Source organism: Cryptotermes secundus, unplaced genomic scaffold, assembly GCF_002891405.2.
Source record: "Cryptotermes secundus unplaced genomic scaffold, Csec_1.0 scaffold202, whole genome shotgun sequence".
NCBI classification, from domain to species: Eukaryota; Metazoa; Arthropoda; class Insecta; order Blattodea; family Kalotermitidae; genus Cryptotermes; species Cryptotermes secundus.
This window is the reverse complement of record NW_019739210.1, coordinates 95,297-113,039: the sequence shown is the minus strand read 5'-3', so window position 1 is coordinate 113,039 and position 17,743 is coordinate 95,297. Positions and strand designations below refer to the sequence as shown.

The window sequence follows — 17,743 nt, the reverse complement described above, 5'->3', positions numbered from 1 at the left end:
CTAGGCCTACCTCCAGGAGCTTCTCCGTGCGCTTCGGTTTTTCTAGATCTTACACATTCGGTAGGACTCCTTGGGCGGGTGATCAGCTTGTCGCAAGTCCTCTACCTATACACAAGCAGAAAAACGCACACACACAAACTAAACATCCATGCCCTGAGTGGGATTCGAATCCCACGACCCCAGTTTCCAAGCGGCATCTCGGCTACCGTGACCGGCCCCGGTCGCCCTTTACCCCCAACAATATTCCAAGAATATTCCTGGTACTCATTTCTGTTTGGGGCTGAGCCGACCCCAGGGCCATAGTGAGGAGAAATATCCTTTAGTGTCACAAATCGTACTTCACAACAGAATTATATTATTGTAAATCTTGTAAATTCCATCCTCTGTACTTTGTTTTTGCTTTCAACAAGTTATGATCTGTGTGTATCCTCTAAAGGCTGAGGGGTTTGAATTAGAGTAACATTGCTGTTTTCTAGTTAGGCAGGTATAATCAAAATAATAATAACAATAAACTGTGTTCAGTGCTTTTTTATTGCTAGTGGTGTGGGACTAAGTCCCTTGTACTGCGGCCACTTCTAGCCTATTTTATCAGCCCAAGATGATAGGTGAGGGTGATTGTGGAGCAATTAGTGGAATGCAGATTGGCAGGGGAAACCGAAGTACTCGGAGAAAACCTGCCCCAGCGCCACTTTGTCCACCACAAATCCTACTTGACCAGACCCGGGATCGAACCCGGGCCGCCGCGGTGGGAAGCCAGTTAGTAACCGCTTGAGCTATGTCGCGGCCTTGTGCTCAGTGTTAGTTTCACTACTGAAATGATATTTTGCACTGTAGAGATACAAACCAATTGCTTTAGGTTAATTAAGCTGAGCAATAAACAAGTAGGCCAGTGGCCAGCATGTTCTGCTCTGATACTATACCCAGGGGGTTTGTATGCTTCCCTCCCTTCCTTCCTCTCAGCTCACAAGCGTCTGAATTACAGTGTCTGACAGTACATTTCTGATGAAGCGTGAACGTAGTTCGAGTAGGCTATTAAGTTGTTTCATGCACTATGCTACAAGGCGGAAAGTCTCAGGTTCGAATCCCTATCGGGTCATTGAATTTTTCAATTGATCTAATCCTTCCAGCCGCACTATGGTCCTAGGGGTCGAATCAGCCTCTAACATAAATCGTTACTAGGAATTTTTCTTGAGCTAAAGGGCGGTCGGCGCGTAAGGCTGACAACCTCACCGCCAACTGTGAGCCGATTGTCTAGAAAATGTGGGACCCTCAATGTCTTACAACCCTATGGGCTTCCACGGTCTGTTACAGTAATATATTCACCATTTACATTTTACTCTACTTAAGAAATTTAATAGAGTCCTATTTGAGAGAAAACAGTTGGAATTTCTATTCTGTGTATCTCGACGTCCGTTAGAAGAAGAATAACTGCAAGAAACGAAATTTCGCATTCCATAATACCCATTTTTTTAATGAAGCATTAATGTTGTAAGGTGAGAGTAACGTTGACCTTGGTGCAGAAGTACCACTCCACGAAGTCGAGGTGGAATGGAGACTGAGTTTCGCTCGTCCTGAACTCGGTACTATGTGGAGATGTGTGGTCAGCCTCATGCTGACCCCTTCCAGAAATAGCCTCATGAACCAGTTGGGCCTCACAGCAGGCCCGGAAGTAGAGTGAAGGCAAATCACGGCTTCTTCATGGACCAGATATCTCCTATCCATTCACCTTTCTGACTGAGTTATGCCGACTCACAGTACAGCTACCATATGTTTGAAAGCCACACACATCATTTAACGGTGCTTATTAATTTAGGAGCCCCAAACGAGCTTCCTCTATCCTGCCTGGTGAGCTATCTTGCTCACTGGAAGGGTAATATGGCCCAGTTATTCCTGTCTCAGTGAAGCGGCTCCCCTGCTGATAGCGCTGTGGGAACCACCTGGCAGTGCACGTGGCGGAATGCATCGGGGAAACATCGAAGCGACCGCTACGACAGGGCCTGCGTATGAGGTTTAAAATCCCCTGTAGTGTAGTTGGTTGAGGCACTATGCTATAAGCCGGAAGGTCGCAGGTTCTAGTCCCGATGAGGTGGAATTTTTCAATTTACTTAATCCTTCCAGCCGCACTATGGCCCTGGGGTCGACTCAGCCTCTAATAGAAATGAGTACCAGGAATCTTCTTGGGGGGTAAATGGCGGCCGGCGCGTAAAGCTGACAACTTTACTGCCATCTATGACCCGACTGTCTAGACAAAATGTGGAAGCCTCGACGTCTCACAACCCTATTGGCTTTCACGGTCTGTTACAGGGATAGCTTTAACACAGACCCTTTATAAGAACACAAAATGAAACTGCGTTACCACGAGGATCCTTCCTGTATAATATCTGTAGAGTACTCCGTCCCTTTAGCCCGCAAGCGAACTATACCGACTAAGCGACCGTCGCTTGTCAGCGAAGTTTAGTGCCAACTTTTGCGGATAGAGGGTGTCGCGTGGTTTGGGCAACGAATCCCCACGGCCACTAATTTCGGTTTTCTACACCGGAACCACTATTTTCTTGAAATAGCTCCTCAATTATCATCATGAGGCTGAATGGACCCCGTTCCAGACCCAGTACTACTCAGAAAGAATTCTGGTAGCACCGGGAATCGAACCCGGATCTTTGGATCTGTAGCCATAAACGTTGACCACTAGACCACAGAGCTGGTTAAAGCAAACAGTCTGCTTTTACCGGTTCTCACGGTCTCTTCGCTTGCAGATTTCTTATATTTTTTCTTCTACCCTGAAGATGGAGGCGATACGTTCCTCCGAAACGTCGGTTAACACCACATATACACGGTGCCAAATCCCAGAAGACTGCTTTCTTCATAGTCACCGCCGTGAAAGCAGTTATTATTCCTTCCGATCGGTTGCTTTGTTGATCGTGGGAAATTGAATGAAGCTGTGAAGATTCTCTGTGATCTGATCACCATTAGATAATTATTAAGATAATCGCACTCGACCAGTTACAGTCTTTTCACTATAAATGGCGGCTTCTTCGAATTTTTCTCTTTATGAGCCAGCACAAACAGAAGCTTTCACGTCTCTTCGGAAACTGCGTGATAGAAACATCGACAGCCGAACTGCGTTGTTGTAACCGCCATACATGTAGCCACATTTCTGCGAAAAATAACCATCACTAAACGTCCACAAGAAGGAGCAACGAATCCCGCTGAAATATGGGTTAAACAAAATTGTCGTCTAGGTAAAGCAAGAAGTTTGTCTAATGTCAGCGGAGTCAAAGCGCCAACAGGCAAATTTGGAAGATTAAATGTCTGTTACATCAGACCGAGTGAAAGTGACTATCTTGAAGATGAAAATTAGTTTTACGGCCCCAAAAAAGACTCATAAAACCGTTATTGTCACATTGATATTTACTTCAGTGGTTTAAGAACTTTTTCCTTTACATTTTAAACAAATGAGGCGAACTAATTACGAGGATTGGCCTCGCCATAGCTCAAGCGATTAGTCGCTGGCTTCCCACCACGGCCGCCCGGGTTCGGTCCAGGGTCTGGTCAAGTGGGATTTGTGGTGGACAAGGTGGGGCTGGGGCGGGATTTCTCCGAGTACTTCGGTTTCCCCTGCCAATCTTCATTCCACTAAATTCTCCATCGTCATAATCACACGGGGAAGACTACAATAGGTCAACCAGTGGCTGCCGTGCCGAGTGGACACAGTTGGGCTCCACCCCCCACTAAGCGAATTAAAAAAAGATTATGAGTATTTAGATAGTTTTGATTGTGATGGATTGCGCCAGCTACAATGCCGTATCAGTGGACAAGGCCCCGGCTTACAGTGACGTGTCTGTCAGAAAAGAACATCTCGTACGACCCGAACCGAACTCGAGTTGAACTACTAGGCTTGGTGCCATCGACAAAGCTGAAAATTACGCGTTACGAACTTAAAGTTGTAGCACAGACGCAGTGATATTTCTGTGAGACTGCCGCCATGCTACCATCAGTAACCCCCCACAGAATTTATAGGGCTCAATTGAAACTTGAGGTGCATTCACGCTTCCTGATTTTGAAATTTTGATGGACACTGCCCTTGAAAGCACAAAGATATCTGTTTGGCAGTCGTATGTTAAGCACACGAAGGGTTTAGAAGCGGACAGCTATACGACGTCACCACAGAGTTGCTAATAGTCGATCTACACCACAGTAGTTCGCTTGAAGTTATTTCAGACACCTGTCACGAACATTTTCAGTCGGCGACTTTGCCCAAAAACCTAGCTGCAAGCTAGGTTGAGGAACAAACTGCTGTAAGTAACTTTATTATTTGATGCTGTTGTGAAATGCCGTCCATAACCGCATCCTGCAGTGCATGCATATCTATTTGTCATATGTAGTATAGTTATTGTCGATTAGTAAGCGCTTATTTATTGTGTAGATACGTGTAACAAAACAGTCTGGATTGACTGAAAATATTTCACGATACACCTGGCACCACTGTTCGTTCTTTATTTCCTTGCCTTCTCTCCCTTCCTTTAGTTCCTTCCAAACCACAATGCATGTGATTAGTGCATGCATGCATGATGAAGAAAGCCCATCAGTTTACATTATCTCAGTCAATTTAATCCTGTTAAAACCTTCGTGACTTATTTCACTGATCTCGTTTAATAACTTACTCAGATACACTTCATTGTCATAGTCCGTATCAAATATTTACAGCTCTCAACTATGCCAGTATTACCTGCGTACCGTTGCGATATACTGTTACCTCAATACAACCTCGTCCTGATCATCATGAAGAAGGACCAGAAAACTTCCTGGGGTTAAATGGCTGCCAGCCGTAAGGCTGACACCCTCACCGCCATTTGTGAGCCGATTGTCTATAAAATGTGGGATTCTCGATGTCTTATAACCCTATGGGCCTCCACGGCCAGTTACAGGGATACCTTTATCATTTAAAAAGATTAAACTATTGCATACTTTCGTCATACATCAAGGGTATCTCCTGTCCTTACTGTATTTTTTGTTCTGTAGAAGTTTAGTAAATTTAGTTTCGTTACTTTCCCCGCACTGTGCGTCTTTAGTTCCACAGAGGTCATAAACTATATATATATATAGTGCCTTTCAATTTTATATTTAGCGAAACTCCCTATACCAAAAATATTAGAACAGTAATTACTAGTTAACAGTTCTGTCTTGTTGGATATAACTCTGCATAATCTGTTGAAAGTCAGCCGACTTTTCGGAAGACCATATCGCCTCTGCTTACCACCTGCTTTTACGCTGGCTCCTTGCTTGGCTTATTCTTCGACCCCGAAGATGGAGGCGACAGGTATCTTCGAAAACACTGTTTGATTTTCAACGGTCTACACGGCGCTATATCCCAGAAGACAGAACTCTTCATAACCACCGCTCTGAGAACCTCAGATCCTACACGGCGCTATATCCCAGAAGACGGAACTCTTCATAACCACCGCTCTGAGAACCTCAGATCCTACACGGCGCTGTATCTCAGTAGACATATCTCTTCATAACCACCGCTGTGAGAACCTCAGATCCTACACAACGCTATATCCCATAAGACAGAACTCTTCATAACCACCGCTGTGAGAACCTCAGACCCTACACAACGCTATATCCCAGAAGACAGAACTCTTCATAACCACCCCTGTGAGAGCCTCAAATCCTACATAGTAATAACTAGTATCTACGCATTTGCTGTTTGGCAACGTGCAAGGCAAATCAGACGCAGGCTCATTTCATGAAGAGGACATTAATACTTGTGTATCAGTATCAGCCATTATCACTAGGTTTTGGAAGCCTAGGAAGCAGACTGCAGCCAGCAGACAATCATCTCCCCTCACTGCGTGTTAGACATTATTAATGAACGCCGCATATGGGTAAGCAGGATTTAAATCGGCATCATTTCTTTACACTTTACAGCGTTTTTACGTGTCAGGGGCCTCTGGTTTTTGTCACACTGAAGTGTCACTTGAACACCAGTTTGGGAGGAAGTCATTCATCTCATATGATATAAATACAGTCTTCTTTTTGCTTTTTTTTGGATTGCTTGGTGCAGAGAAGGGAAGTCCGTTTTTGTACCTGACACCAGAAAGCTGAAAGTACGAGTATATATGCTTCCAGTCTTTGCGACTTTCCGTGTATCATTGATCTCTATATTCGTTTAAAGCAAAACTATATTTGTGCAAAGCTAATCACACTACAGATATATATTGCAAAGAATCGTGTACTATATATAGGGACCTAACGGTAGTGTTCCCTTGTGAATATTAAGCAGTTTTTAATAGTTCGATTTGTGATCATGTAAATTAGATGTAACATTGGACTAATAACTTAGCATGTAACTCCGCGGAGGTGAGCCTCTCTTGAGAATTTTCAAGCACTTCATGGGACTGTGTTCACAAGAGCCTGCCACTGGTCCATTTCCTGAGCCAGATGAATCCAGTCCACATTCTCGCATCCAATTTCATTAAGATCCATTTTTATATATATTCTTCCGTCTAACTCTAGGTTTTCTTAGTGGTCCCTTTGAGGTTTTCCTACCAAAACTAAAGGCGCACTTCTCTCCCGCTCGTCCTCTATGCCATGACAGCTCACCCTAATTGATCTGATCGTTCTAATAATATTTGGCTGTGAGAATGATGTTCCCCATTATGCAGCGTCCTCTAGCCTCAGGTCCAGACATTCTTCTCTGTGCCCTGTTCTCAAACGTCTTCGCCTGTGTTCTTCGTTTCTGAGAGACCCATAAGAAACTACAAAACAAATTATACTTTTGTATCTTTTAATCCTAAGTTTTCATATAGCAGGAGACAAGTCAAAAGATTCTGAACTGAGTGGTAGCAAGTGTTCCCCAGATATAATGTCTCTTTGAACCTCAGACTTGTATGTAAGATAATCGGCCATTTAGTGGCTGGTGCTGAAGTGAGGCCCACATTGCATATTTACCCCATTCTTTTGTTGTGTGACGAATGGAGAGGACGAACGGGGGCCTTTTGTTGCCAGGAAATATATTTCCTGTCAAGACGAAGACAAATCTGTCCAAGCCGACGTGTAGGCGATTCAGATCACCGCGTATCTCCCGCGAAGGTACCTAGGCCTGAGACATTAACCTTGTTCTTGTATGAAAGATATGCTCAAAAGTTGTTCACGTCACAAATGTACAATATTTTCCTGTCACCTGGCCACCGGGTCGCTAGAACAAAATTATGTTCTTGCAAATAGTCAATCTGGTCTCTGGATTCTGCGCAAATTCTTTGTTGATCGCCTGTAGTTGTCTCTAAATACAGATTGCATACAGGGACGCTGTAAAATAAACCACTGGATCAAGTTTTATTCGTGTATATTCTTCCGTTAAAAAGTGTAATTAACCCTCCAATTGTAAGCAGATTTTTTAGTTGAATTTAGATGAACTCATGCAATGGTGCAAAGTGAGGTAGCAGTTAGGAATGAACAATAGCAGTTCAACTATTAAGAGCAGAGTGTATGTATTTCCATCATCTGCCTTCGTCAGCCAAGCCTCGTTTGGCGTCATTGAGCCCACATGTATATTTCTGCAGACAGACAACATCCTTTTGTACCCAACCGAGCAGCTGTAGGAATTGTGGTTGTAAATTAGGGGTAAAGAGAATTGATCGGCTGCAGTGATGAAAGCTATTTCGATTTGTTAGCTTTGATCTTAAATATTTGAACTTTTTCAAGGCATATATTGTAACTTTGTCCTGCATTCTCATGACGAAACAATGTATAATGTATACTTCGTTCCTCTGTGTTTACATGTAGGCCAACATCCTTACTGGCGTCATAAAGGAATGGAAGTAATACATCTCCTTATTTCAGACCATTCTGAATAATAATGTCCATTTAAGTAAACATGAGACAAATGTTTATCTATACGGATTTTACAATAGCATTCATTTAAACACAATTTAATTTGTCATATCATGGGTATACCAAACTGTGATAATTCTATACAAAACTTTGCTTGTAATTGAATCCCATAAGCTTCCATGAAGTCTCTAAATACTCATATCTTGTGTACTGGCTCATTGTGCTCCAATCGCGTTTCCAGTAACTGACGATTGCAAGAGATCTGATCGATAGTTGTTTATTATGTCGAAATCAATATCGATGATCTCCAATAATTTCATCCACATTTGTACGTAGTTAACTCTGAGAGAAGAATATTGGATAACATTTTGTATGAAACTGATAACAGTAACTTTCCTCAATAATTAATACAATCAGTGTTATTACTCTTGTTGTAAATAAATACAATAATTTGAACCTTCTGCTGCTGAAGTAATTCTTCCTTATTCCAAATAGAAGTTGTAAGTTTATATATCTCAGAACGTAATATTCCACTTCCTGCTCGAATGAAATCTGTCGGTATTAGATTAATACCTGACGTTTTATAACTTATCTGCTTTTGAATAACAGTTTCAACCTCAAAAGGTTTAGACTCAGGTACTAATTGCTCAACTCTATGTTTCTAGGTGGTGCCTAACATCACTAATCTCGTGTAAATTCAATAACTCAGAGGAGCAATTCTTCCATCAGTTCAAAATGTTGTATGAATCTACAAGTATATCACGGTTCTCATACTTTACCAATCTACGCCTAAAATGGTAACTCTTCCTAAATTCATTCAGGCCTATATGTAAGGCTTATGTTTTTGTTATTACAGTTTGCCTCAAGGTCATTAATTTTAGATTTAATTATTTCCATCTTCTTCCTGAAATGTCTGCTTAGCTTCACTGCTAACATTGTTCAGTTTATCTCCATTTGTCTGGCTCTGATCCAGTAACCATTACAGTTTATCTTGTCTTCTTTGATGTGATATTTATGAACATCCTTCGTCAAACCAAGAATTATACGCTTCATTTCGTAATAAATTAGACTCTTTGGCTGAAATTTTTATATTCTCTGTATTAGTTTCTGAAATTGTGTTAATGTCCACATCATCGTCTAATATTCCAAAGCTATGTACTCGTAGCTGCTAGAGATTTTAGCCTGATACCGTTCTTTATTTGTTTAATTTTTAATATTGAACCAAAAGGTAAAGGTATCCCTGTAACAGGCCGTGGAGGCCAATAGGATTCTGAGATGTTGAGGTTCCCACATTTTCTAGACAATCGGCTCATAGATAGCGGTAAGGTTGGCAGCCTTATGCGCCGGCCGCGCTTTACCCCCCTCACTTTTGTGAGAGGCTGAGTCGACCCCATGGCCATAGTGCGGCCGGAAGGATTAGGTAAATTGAAAAATATCCAATGACCTCATCGGGACTTGAACCCGCGACCTTACAGCTTGTAGCATAGTGCCTCAACCAACTACGCTACCGCGTGCTCCGATATTAAACCAAACAGACCAAAATTAAGTTCGGCCGAAAACGTATAATGTGAATATCGAATACCGAATTGAATCTTAATTTTCCGTTCATTGATACAATTTGTACAAATGACACACAAGAAAAGAATCGGTCTCAGACATGCATTATCCTTACAGAGCACGGGTTATCGCGTCAGGAATTTTGTTAATGGAAAAGTTAGAGACGATTGTGTTGTTTCCTTTCCTGTCTCGGATTCTGTGAGAAACGTAAGATGTTGAATATGTGCCTACACCATTGTGAATTTGCCCTTTTAAACACATTGCCTAATGTTTTTGATTAGAATTTTCAAGTCTTTGATTTTCCAACGAAAGTGGATAAGTTGGCTTAGGTAGGCGTCTGTTGTAAGTGATCATACCTTCAAACAAACCTCATATTCTGGAGATTTAGTATGTCCTACAAACGAATCTCTGACAGCCGAGTCATGGGGGCACAACTATTTCGTCTGTATAGTACGGAGAATTTATTGTGACATATGGACCCGTTGCTAGACAACGACCACGAAACAAATAACGAGACAATAGTCATTGCAAGACAACAGCTTCGTGAATACGCATCAGTACTGAAGTCGTTGCTAGGCAGTGGCCTGCGCCCAACAATGGAAGTACTGTTGGAAGCGGTGTTTTCTATGTGTTCCGCTCCGAGGCTATATCACTCGACCGACCGAGTCAGTTAGTACAGTAGAGTACAATGCAGTGGAGTGGAGCGAGTTGGTGGGTGAGTGAGTTAGAAGAATGTTGTCGTTCAGTCTTTGTGAGCTGTTGCTGTTAGAAGCTGGCAGCTGAGGAACGGGGATAGTTCCAGAACCGAGGGTAAGAAAAACGCCTGTCGTTAGAAGCCATTACTAGACAACGACTTGTGAAGACACAGCAATCTGAGAAGACTTATTGCGTGCTGTAGTCAACTGCATAATGTGTGACTTAGCGAAACCGCTGTAGTTACTTGTAGTTGCGTTTCTTAGGGGTTCAATAAATCCAATTATCAATCAAAACCCCGTCTATAGTCACTCATACACGTGACACTATCATGACTGTTCTTTAAGTCAATTACTATTTCTTATGTTTTTGTTTTGATTCCTATTCTTTATTAAGTTGAAAGTCTTGAATGTCTAATGCAAATGAATCGAACTTAAGCCCATACATGCGTATACACGTAAGTTATTCAAGTAACATGCATATCGTACTTACACCATTGGAAGAAAGTCTGAAAATTCTCAGTGTCCTTTTCGAATAGTGTACGGTCCAGTTTCTTTAAACTTTTCTTAATTTGTATGTTTATATAGGCCTACGTTCTCCTAAACCAAGGCAAATCCTTCACACTTGAAATAACTGTTACCTTTAACAGAGAAGAGAATGACCAGGATGCAAGGCAAACTTAGGAGAAAACAAAATAAACTCCGAAAAAAGTCAGTAAATCAGCTATCTCCCTCCCTGAACCAGGTGTCTAACCTATTTCAGGTTCCAAGCGAAATGTTCATTGTGGCAGTTGACCCTTTTCTTATGCGCTGTGTTGCATGTTCTGTTCCTTCTGAGGGCATGGATTTTATTCAGCTTAGTGAAGGTAAAAAAAAAAAAAAGATATTCCTTTAACATGCCGTTAAGACACATGGGGTCGTGAGACATCGAGGCTCCCATATTTTCTTTAGACAATCGGCTCACAGACGGCGGTAAGGTTGTCAGCCTTACTCGCCTGCCGCCCTTTACCCCCCCAGGAAGATAATGTTATATTTTAAACAACGATAATTCGATTTAAGATAGTCTCCAGCAGATTAACCTCCCATGAGGCAAAACCAATTCCGGGGAGCTAATTGTAGAGTTATATTGTAGTACGTCTGGAAGAAAGAAGTCTTGATTATTTATATTTTTAAGTTCAGTGATTTCGGAAATGTGGTCATTTCCTTGTGGGGGGGGGGACTGTATAAAAATAACAATATGAATAAAATGCCTGCTTATGTTTAATTACAAACTAAAATTCTTGATATCTTGTGACAGACGTAAGAGTGTTGGCATATGCTTCGTCTCTCAACAACCTGAACAGCAACAATGTGTAAGGACTGGAGGAAACATATGTTAGCACAAGGCAGAAGGAAGCAGTTGTGTGAACTTCTGCAGCACAGACAGCAGCGAGCAGACATCGATTAAGGCAGGATACACCCTCATTTGTCAGTCCAGCAGCAGCTCTTCTTAACGTCTTGCACTGCTTCGTAAACACGTAACTCGAGATACCACTCTGCGGTTCGCTATTTATGCGTGACTGAAAGTAGAATTGGTGTTCATTTGTTACGAGAAATTTTTCATATGATTTAGTATCGTTTGTGTCCGTAATTGAAGGTTCTGGTTTAGCCGTCGCAGAAACTCACGTTAAAAACACTTTTTCCACTCCTACTCACACACTACATGCTTCGACAGCATAACGGTCATCACCAGATGAAAAACACAAACGTATTATAAGTCCACACTGTAATGTAAAAGGCTGTAAAATACGTAAAAGAAGAAAATAGGTCGGAACCAACTTCGTTTTTAGATGAGATGTGTATTGATAGATCGCGCCCGTCTTGCTTTATGTAAGTACTCATGTAGTTTCCATATTGGAAGACCATTCTATAAAGTTACTAGCTAGGCGTTGTTGCATAATTTAGGCCTTCCATACTGTAATATTATATTTTCTTTTCCGGGTGCACTCCCTTCACTATTCCAAGCCACCTACAATTCCATGCTGTAGGTTATGAATTGACCTTGCGGCTTGTGTTGTGTAACCAGATGGAGCTGTTAAGAATAATATGGCGTGGACCGGAAGTAGGGGTCGAAGTGATGGCGGTGTGTAGAGTAAGTATATTCTCGTAGAGATAATGGTTAAGAGTGGATGATGTGAGTGTTTGAGAACCAGCACTGGACTGCAGACGCAATGTTATATTTATACTCGTGGCCAGTGTAATCTGTACACTTACATACCACAGGAAAATCTCAGACTTTCTGCTACAACAAGCCTGAAAGTATCTCAGTGATCCGACACTAAACCACAGGTTATTAGGCTTACTATACGTGTATGTACTTCCCTGTAACAAGGGCAGTCGGTGATCACGTTATACTAGCATCTGTCACATTCAGAGAGGTTCTGTTGAATTTTACAATATATACTACTTTTCATACGAAAAGAGCATATTTACAAAATACGAATTTCTATGCTGGGAAGATAATCTTAATTATAAGTTGTTTTTTTCCTGGCACTACAGCCCCAGTGGGCCTAGGCCTACCTCCATGAACTCCGTTCACTTCGGTTTTTCTAGATCTTACACATACGGTAGGACTCCTTGGGCGAGTGATCAGCTCGTCGCAAGGCCTCTACCTGTAGACAAACACAGAAAAACGCACACAAACATCCATGCCCTGAATAGGATTCGAACCCAAGATCCCGGCTTCCGAGCGAGCGAAGACAGTGCATGCCTTAGACCGCTCGACTACCGTGACCGGTTAATTATAAGTTCCCAAGAGAAATATTTTTGCTTGACATAAAATATTTAGTCACATTAACTATGTTCTAAAAGAAGTGACATGGTGGGGGCTATAGGCTATGAACATGAAATCCCATATGCAGTAAAATGTAAGGTAATTTTAAAATCGTAGGTAAATTATTACATTTAAGACTAGTTCATTCAATTATAGATTTTTGCATTTATTATACATTATTGTTAATGTTCAAACGGACAATCGGCCTCCGTAGAAAAGATTTCTCGAGAAGCTGAGAGACACTCAGCTAGTTCAAAAAAGTCCCATCTTTTATGGAATTCCAAAGACCATTTCAGCATGTTCACAAATACCCACCACTCGACCATATTCTGGGTAAGAATGAGTGCAGTCCACACTTTATTTGTAAGACATATTTTAATATTATCCGCCCACCTAACATAGTGTCTCAAGTGGTTTCATACCTTCCAAATTTCAAACGATGTAATATCAAGCCGTAGAAAAAGGAATGTTGGATTTGAGGTTGTCACGGCGAAGATTATGAAGTGCATTGTTTTCTAGTATGTAACCCCCATGTAATCTGGTAGAAACTTAACGACGTTTCGCCGACTCTGAAGAGGGAGGCAATGTAATCCTCCGAAACGTCCGTGAACTTCTACCACACTACACTGTGCCACATTCCAGAAGAGATTGCTCTTCTAAAATGAAGCGGTTTAACTACGCATTTTCCACCTTGTACGGTCCAGTGGTGGGCTCATATGGACACGATAGGCCTTAATCAAACTTCTGGTAATTCCTGGCGACTGTCAGCTTCTCAAGAAGGACTCTGTACTATGGAATTTTTCTGATTGGCCATTTAGGCTTTTAAACGCTAATGATGATCATTGTCTCCTTGAAATTAACTCAATAATGTAATAATAAGAAATTAGAGATAGTAGTTATACAAGGAATTTGATCTAGTATTGAGTATATATTTGCTAGTCCAATCACGTCCATTACTGAACGTAATTACAATAATGATATCTAAGGGGGGGCTAGGAACACGTTTATTCTCCTTCTTCTTTTACGAATTGGGTTCTCTAGTCTGTTCGATTGAGGATTAATTCTGGAAGTACGAATCTCTTAGACGCCGGAGAAGAATTCTGTCTCCTGGAATGTAACGCATTTAGCCCGTTGAAAGTAAACCGTCTTTTGAAAGGACTACGCCGTCCTTATCTTCAGGGTCAGTTAATAAGTGAAGCAAGAAATCAGCATGAAACAAGCAGTTAGTTTTATTTGTTTCCTACTTCATACTAGTTCCTTGCTTGACTCATTTTATATTCGACATTGCTCTGCGTTTCATCCTGTAGTTTATAAGTAAAATTAGGATTAAATTCCATCAAATGCAACAGTGCGTTTTATAATAAAATAGAGGCTTTACGTGTTTCAGTTAACGATGTCCATCGCCTGAAGGCGAGCAACACTTCAAAAGAAATGCTTCACAGGTAGTACATATATGGGTTGTCTTGTAAGTTTGAAACTAGTATTTTAAAACATGTTTCCAAAAGTAATATTTTTTTTTTCTATTAAGTGGAATCTTGCTGTGAAGTCCAGTGGTGGTCGTGTTTATTCACAGTAGGGGGTCTGTATTTTGTTGGTCTCGTGTGTGTGTGTGTGTTCTGTGCTACGTGTTTTGTTGTGTTGGTCGCCTTCCTATGATGGCCGTCATTGGCCGAAACATATAAAAGGTATATTTTATTATTAAAAATATTGTTGCATTTGAAAGTTTACTTGACTTGTTCGACCCTGAAGATGGGGACATTTTCTTCCGAAACGTCGGTTGACTTTCAACGCTCTACATGGCGTTATATCCCAGAAAACCATCACGTTGAGAAGCTGAAACCCATTTTAACATTTGGTAGGTCTCATTGAATGGGGGATCGGTTCATTGTAAAGCGCCAGCTACGCGTGTACACGAAAATTCATCACAAAAAATCCGAATTCGTGACCACAGTGTTCGAGTGGTCATTATGCCCGTATGAAGGTTCTGTTGCTCAGTTTCCTTGAAATGACAACAAAGCCGCGAGTCTATGCAGTCAAGTAAACCAATCTCTGGGTTCTGTTTCTATCTTCCCCCTTATGAACCAAAGACGGCTGCCACTCTCCGTTTAATTCCTTTCCTTCTCGTGCTGTAAATGACATCCCAAAATTATCTCGATTCTTCACCATGTGCCGCTGTTTAACTTTCAGGGGGGGGGGGAGTTGGGGGAAGGGCTGCAAGTTCTGATGAATGACGTGCACAGAAGGGAGCCCAACATATGTTTCTCCTTCATTCCTGCTGGCGACCCCTCATATGAATCAGTCTCCACGCGATGCATACCCACCCCCTGCTTCTGGGTCAGTCTGCTACCCTCCATCAAGCTCTGGTGAATATGTGTTGTATGGTTTCCGGGACCTCATGTCGAAAATCGGTCATCACGAACTCAAGTTTCTTCAGTTGCTCTTTGCGACTGATGGAATAGTAAAATTAAATATGCCACGATCGTTCTCTTCCAATTCATATTCATAATTATAATGAAATTCGGCGCTGTATAACTGATGAACTTGAGAAAACGTCGTTACATTAAAATAAACGTATCACTGTGATCTATGTTATAGTACGGAAAACATTAATGTTATTAGCATCGTTATATTTTATATTCTTCTTCTATGGCGCAACAGCCCGATGTCGGGCCTTGGCCTCCCTTACCAAGCCCCTCATTCCTCTCTGCCCTGTGCTGCTCTCTTCCAGTTCCTTACACCCATTCACTTCTTCGCATCTTCTTCCACTGCATCACTCCATCTATTTCTTGGTTTCCCAGAGCGTCTCCTACCACCTACTGTACTGTATAATATTTTCTTTGAGATACGCTCCTTATCCATTCTCTGTACATGCCCAGCCCATTGCAATCTTTTAAGCTTTATCGTCACTGAGATCTCTGGCTCCTTATATAATTTGTATAACTCTTTATTATATCTTTTTCTCCATATCCCATTCTATTTTATTGGTCCATAAATTCGTCTTAGGATTTTCCTCTGGAATGAACTGATGACTGATTCTTCTTTCTTGTTTAGCGTCCAACCCTCACATCCATAATAAAGCACCGGTCTTATTTTTGTTTCAATCGCTCGGTGTATATCCTTTGATCTAAAAACTGATAGTAATGAGAAATATACACTATTCGCTAGTTTTATTCTTCTTGTTATTTCACGAATTTCCTCTCCATCTTTGTGGAATTTCGATCCTAAATATATGAAGTCTTCAACTATTTCTATCCCGTCCCCTTCCACGTTAATTTCTGCAGTTTGCCTTGGATTCCTTCTAGATTGCATCAGCATTTTAGTTTTATTTACATTCACCTCTAAACCGGTTGTTCTTGCTATGGTTTTTATTTCTTTATATGTCTCCTTCATTGCTCCTAGTGTTCTCTGTACTATAATAATATCATCCGCATACGCCCTTATTTGCGTTTGTTTATACGCTGTTGTGTTCCTTGTGTCTACATTACATTTCCTCGCTATATATTCCAATGCCAAATTAAATAGTGACGGTGCCAAACTATCTCCCTGTTTTAATCCTTGATTTGTCTCAAAGCAGTCCGTTAACTGGTTCTGGAATTTAACTTGATTGATTTTTTCTCTCATGGTTAAATTAATTATTCCACTTAGTTTTGTTGGAATACCAAAAATGGACATAATCATCCTTAATTTCTTCCTTGTTATTGTATCATATGCTTGTTTAAAATCTATGAAGCATAGGTTATATCTGTATTAAATTCCCAGCATTTCTCCGTTATTTGTCTCAGGGCGAATAAATTGTCTATTGTTGACCTATTGGGTCGAAATCCTGATTGATATTCTCCTATTATTTTCTCTATATATGGGTCCAGTATCTTTTTTAGTATCCTTGTTAACATTTTATATGCTGTCGGTAGTAATGATATACCTCTATAGTTACTACATGTTAATTTATCCCCTTTTTAAATATGGGACATATTTCTGGTATCTTTTCTTCTTCCCACACTTTATTTATAATTCTGTGGAGTGCTATTATTCATTCTTGTCCTCCTGCCTTCAATAATTCTGCTGGTATGTTGTCTCCTCCTGGTGCTTTATTTAGTTTTGTTCCTTTAATGCTTCTTCCACTTCTTCCTATGTTGGGGGCACTATTATCTCTTCCTCTTCCCCTTCTCTTTCATCTGTATTTTCTTCTTAATTGTCCTCGTTGTCTTCAATATTCTGATTTTGATTTAATAATTGTTCAAAATATTCTTTCCATGTAATATTTTATATTGCCGGTCACCGTAGCCGAGCGGTCTAAGGCATGTCCTGTCTTCGCTCGCTTGAAAACTGGGATCATGAGTTCGAATCCCACTCAGGGCATGGATGTTTAGTTTGTGTGTGTGCGTTTTTCTGTGTTTGTGTACAGGTAAAGGCCTTGAGGCGAGCTGATCACCCGCCCAAGGAGTCCTACCGAATGTGTAAGATCTAGAAAAACCGAAGCGAACGGTGAAGTTCATGGAGGTAGGCCTAGGCCCACAGGTGCCAAGGAAAAAAAATTATATTAGGAAGTTATTATTAGTGGGACTTGAGTCCTTGTCCCATTTTTGGCATTGCCCAACAAACCACCAACTGGGTTCAAGGCTGATATACTTGTATCTGCCGCACAGTAGATCGCCGTTGAATAACCAATTAACCATCCGCACTCATGCAGACTTTTTGATTGGAAGATAGAAAAAAAAGGACTTGTATGAAGGGGAATGCCTGTCGTGATGAAACGTGGTTTCTCTATACAATTCCTTCTGTTCCTTGCCCATTTTGCTTCAGTTACACACTATATAGATTTTGGTTAGAATCTTCTCGCCTTTCGTAG

General features: G+C 41.2%; 1 protein-coding gene across 7 annotated transcripts in view; it reads left to right on the top strand.

Moving 5' to 3' along the window:
- The window catches only part of LOC111871655 (tripartite motif-containing protein 45), a 73,851-nt gene that overhangs the window by 9,063 nt on the left and 47,045 nt on the right, over positions 1-17,743 (top strand). Inside the window, exon 1 of one of the 7 annotated variants that reach the window (XM_033754328.1) lies at positions 14,281-14,336. The exons of 2 other annotated variants lie outside the window; for them this stretch is intronic. In XM_033754328.1, the coding sequence (XP_033610219.1) occupies positions 14,326-14,336 (11 nt within the window). In that variant the 5' untranslated portion in view covers positions 14,281-14,325. Of the gene's footprint in view, positions 1-14,280; positions 14,337-17,743 lie in introns of those variants that run through there. 4 more of the 7 variants (XM_023864894.2, XR_002844077.2, XM_023864893.2 and 1 more) reach the window with 4 other exon arrangements.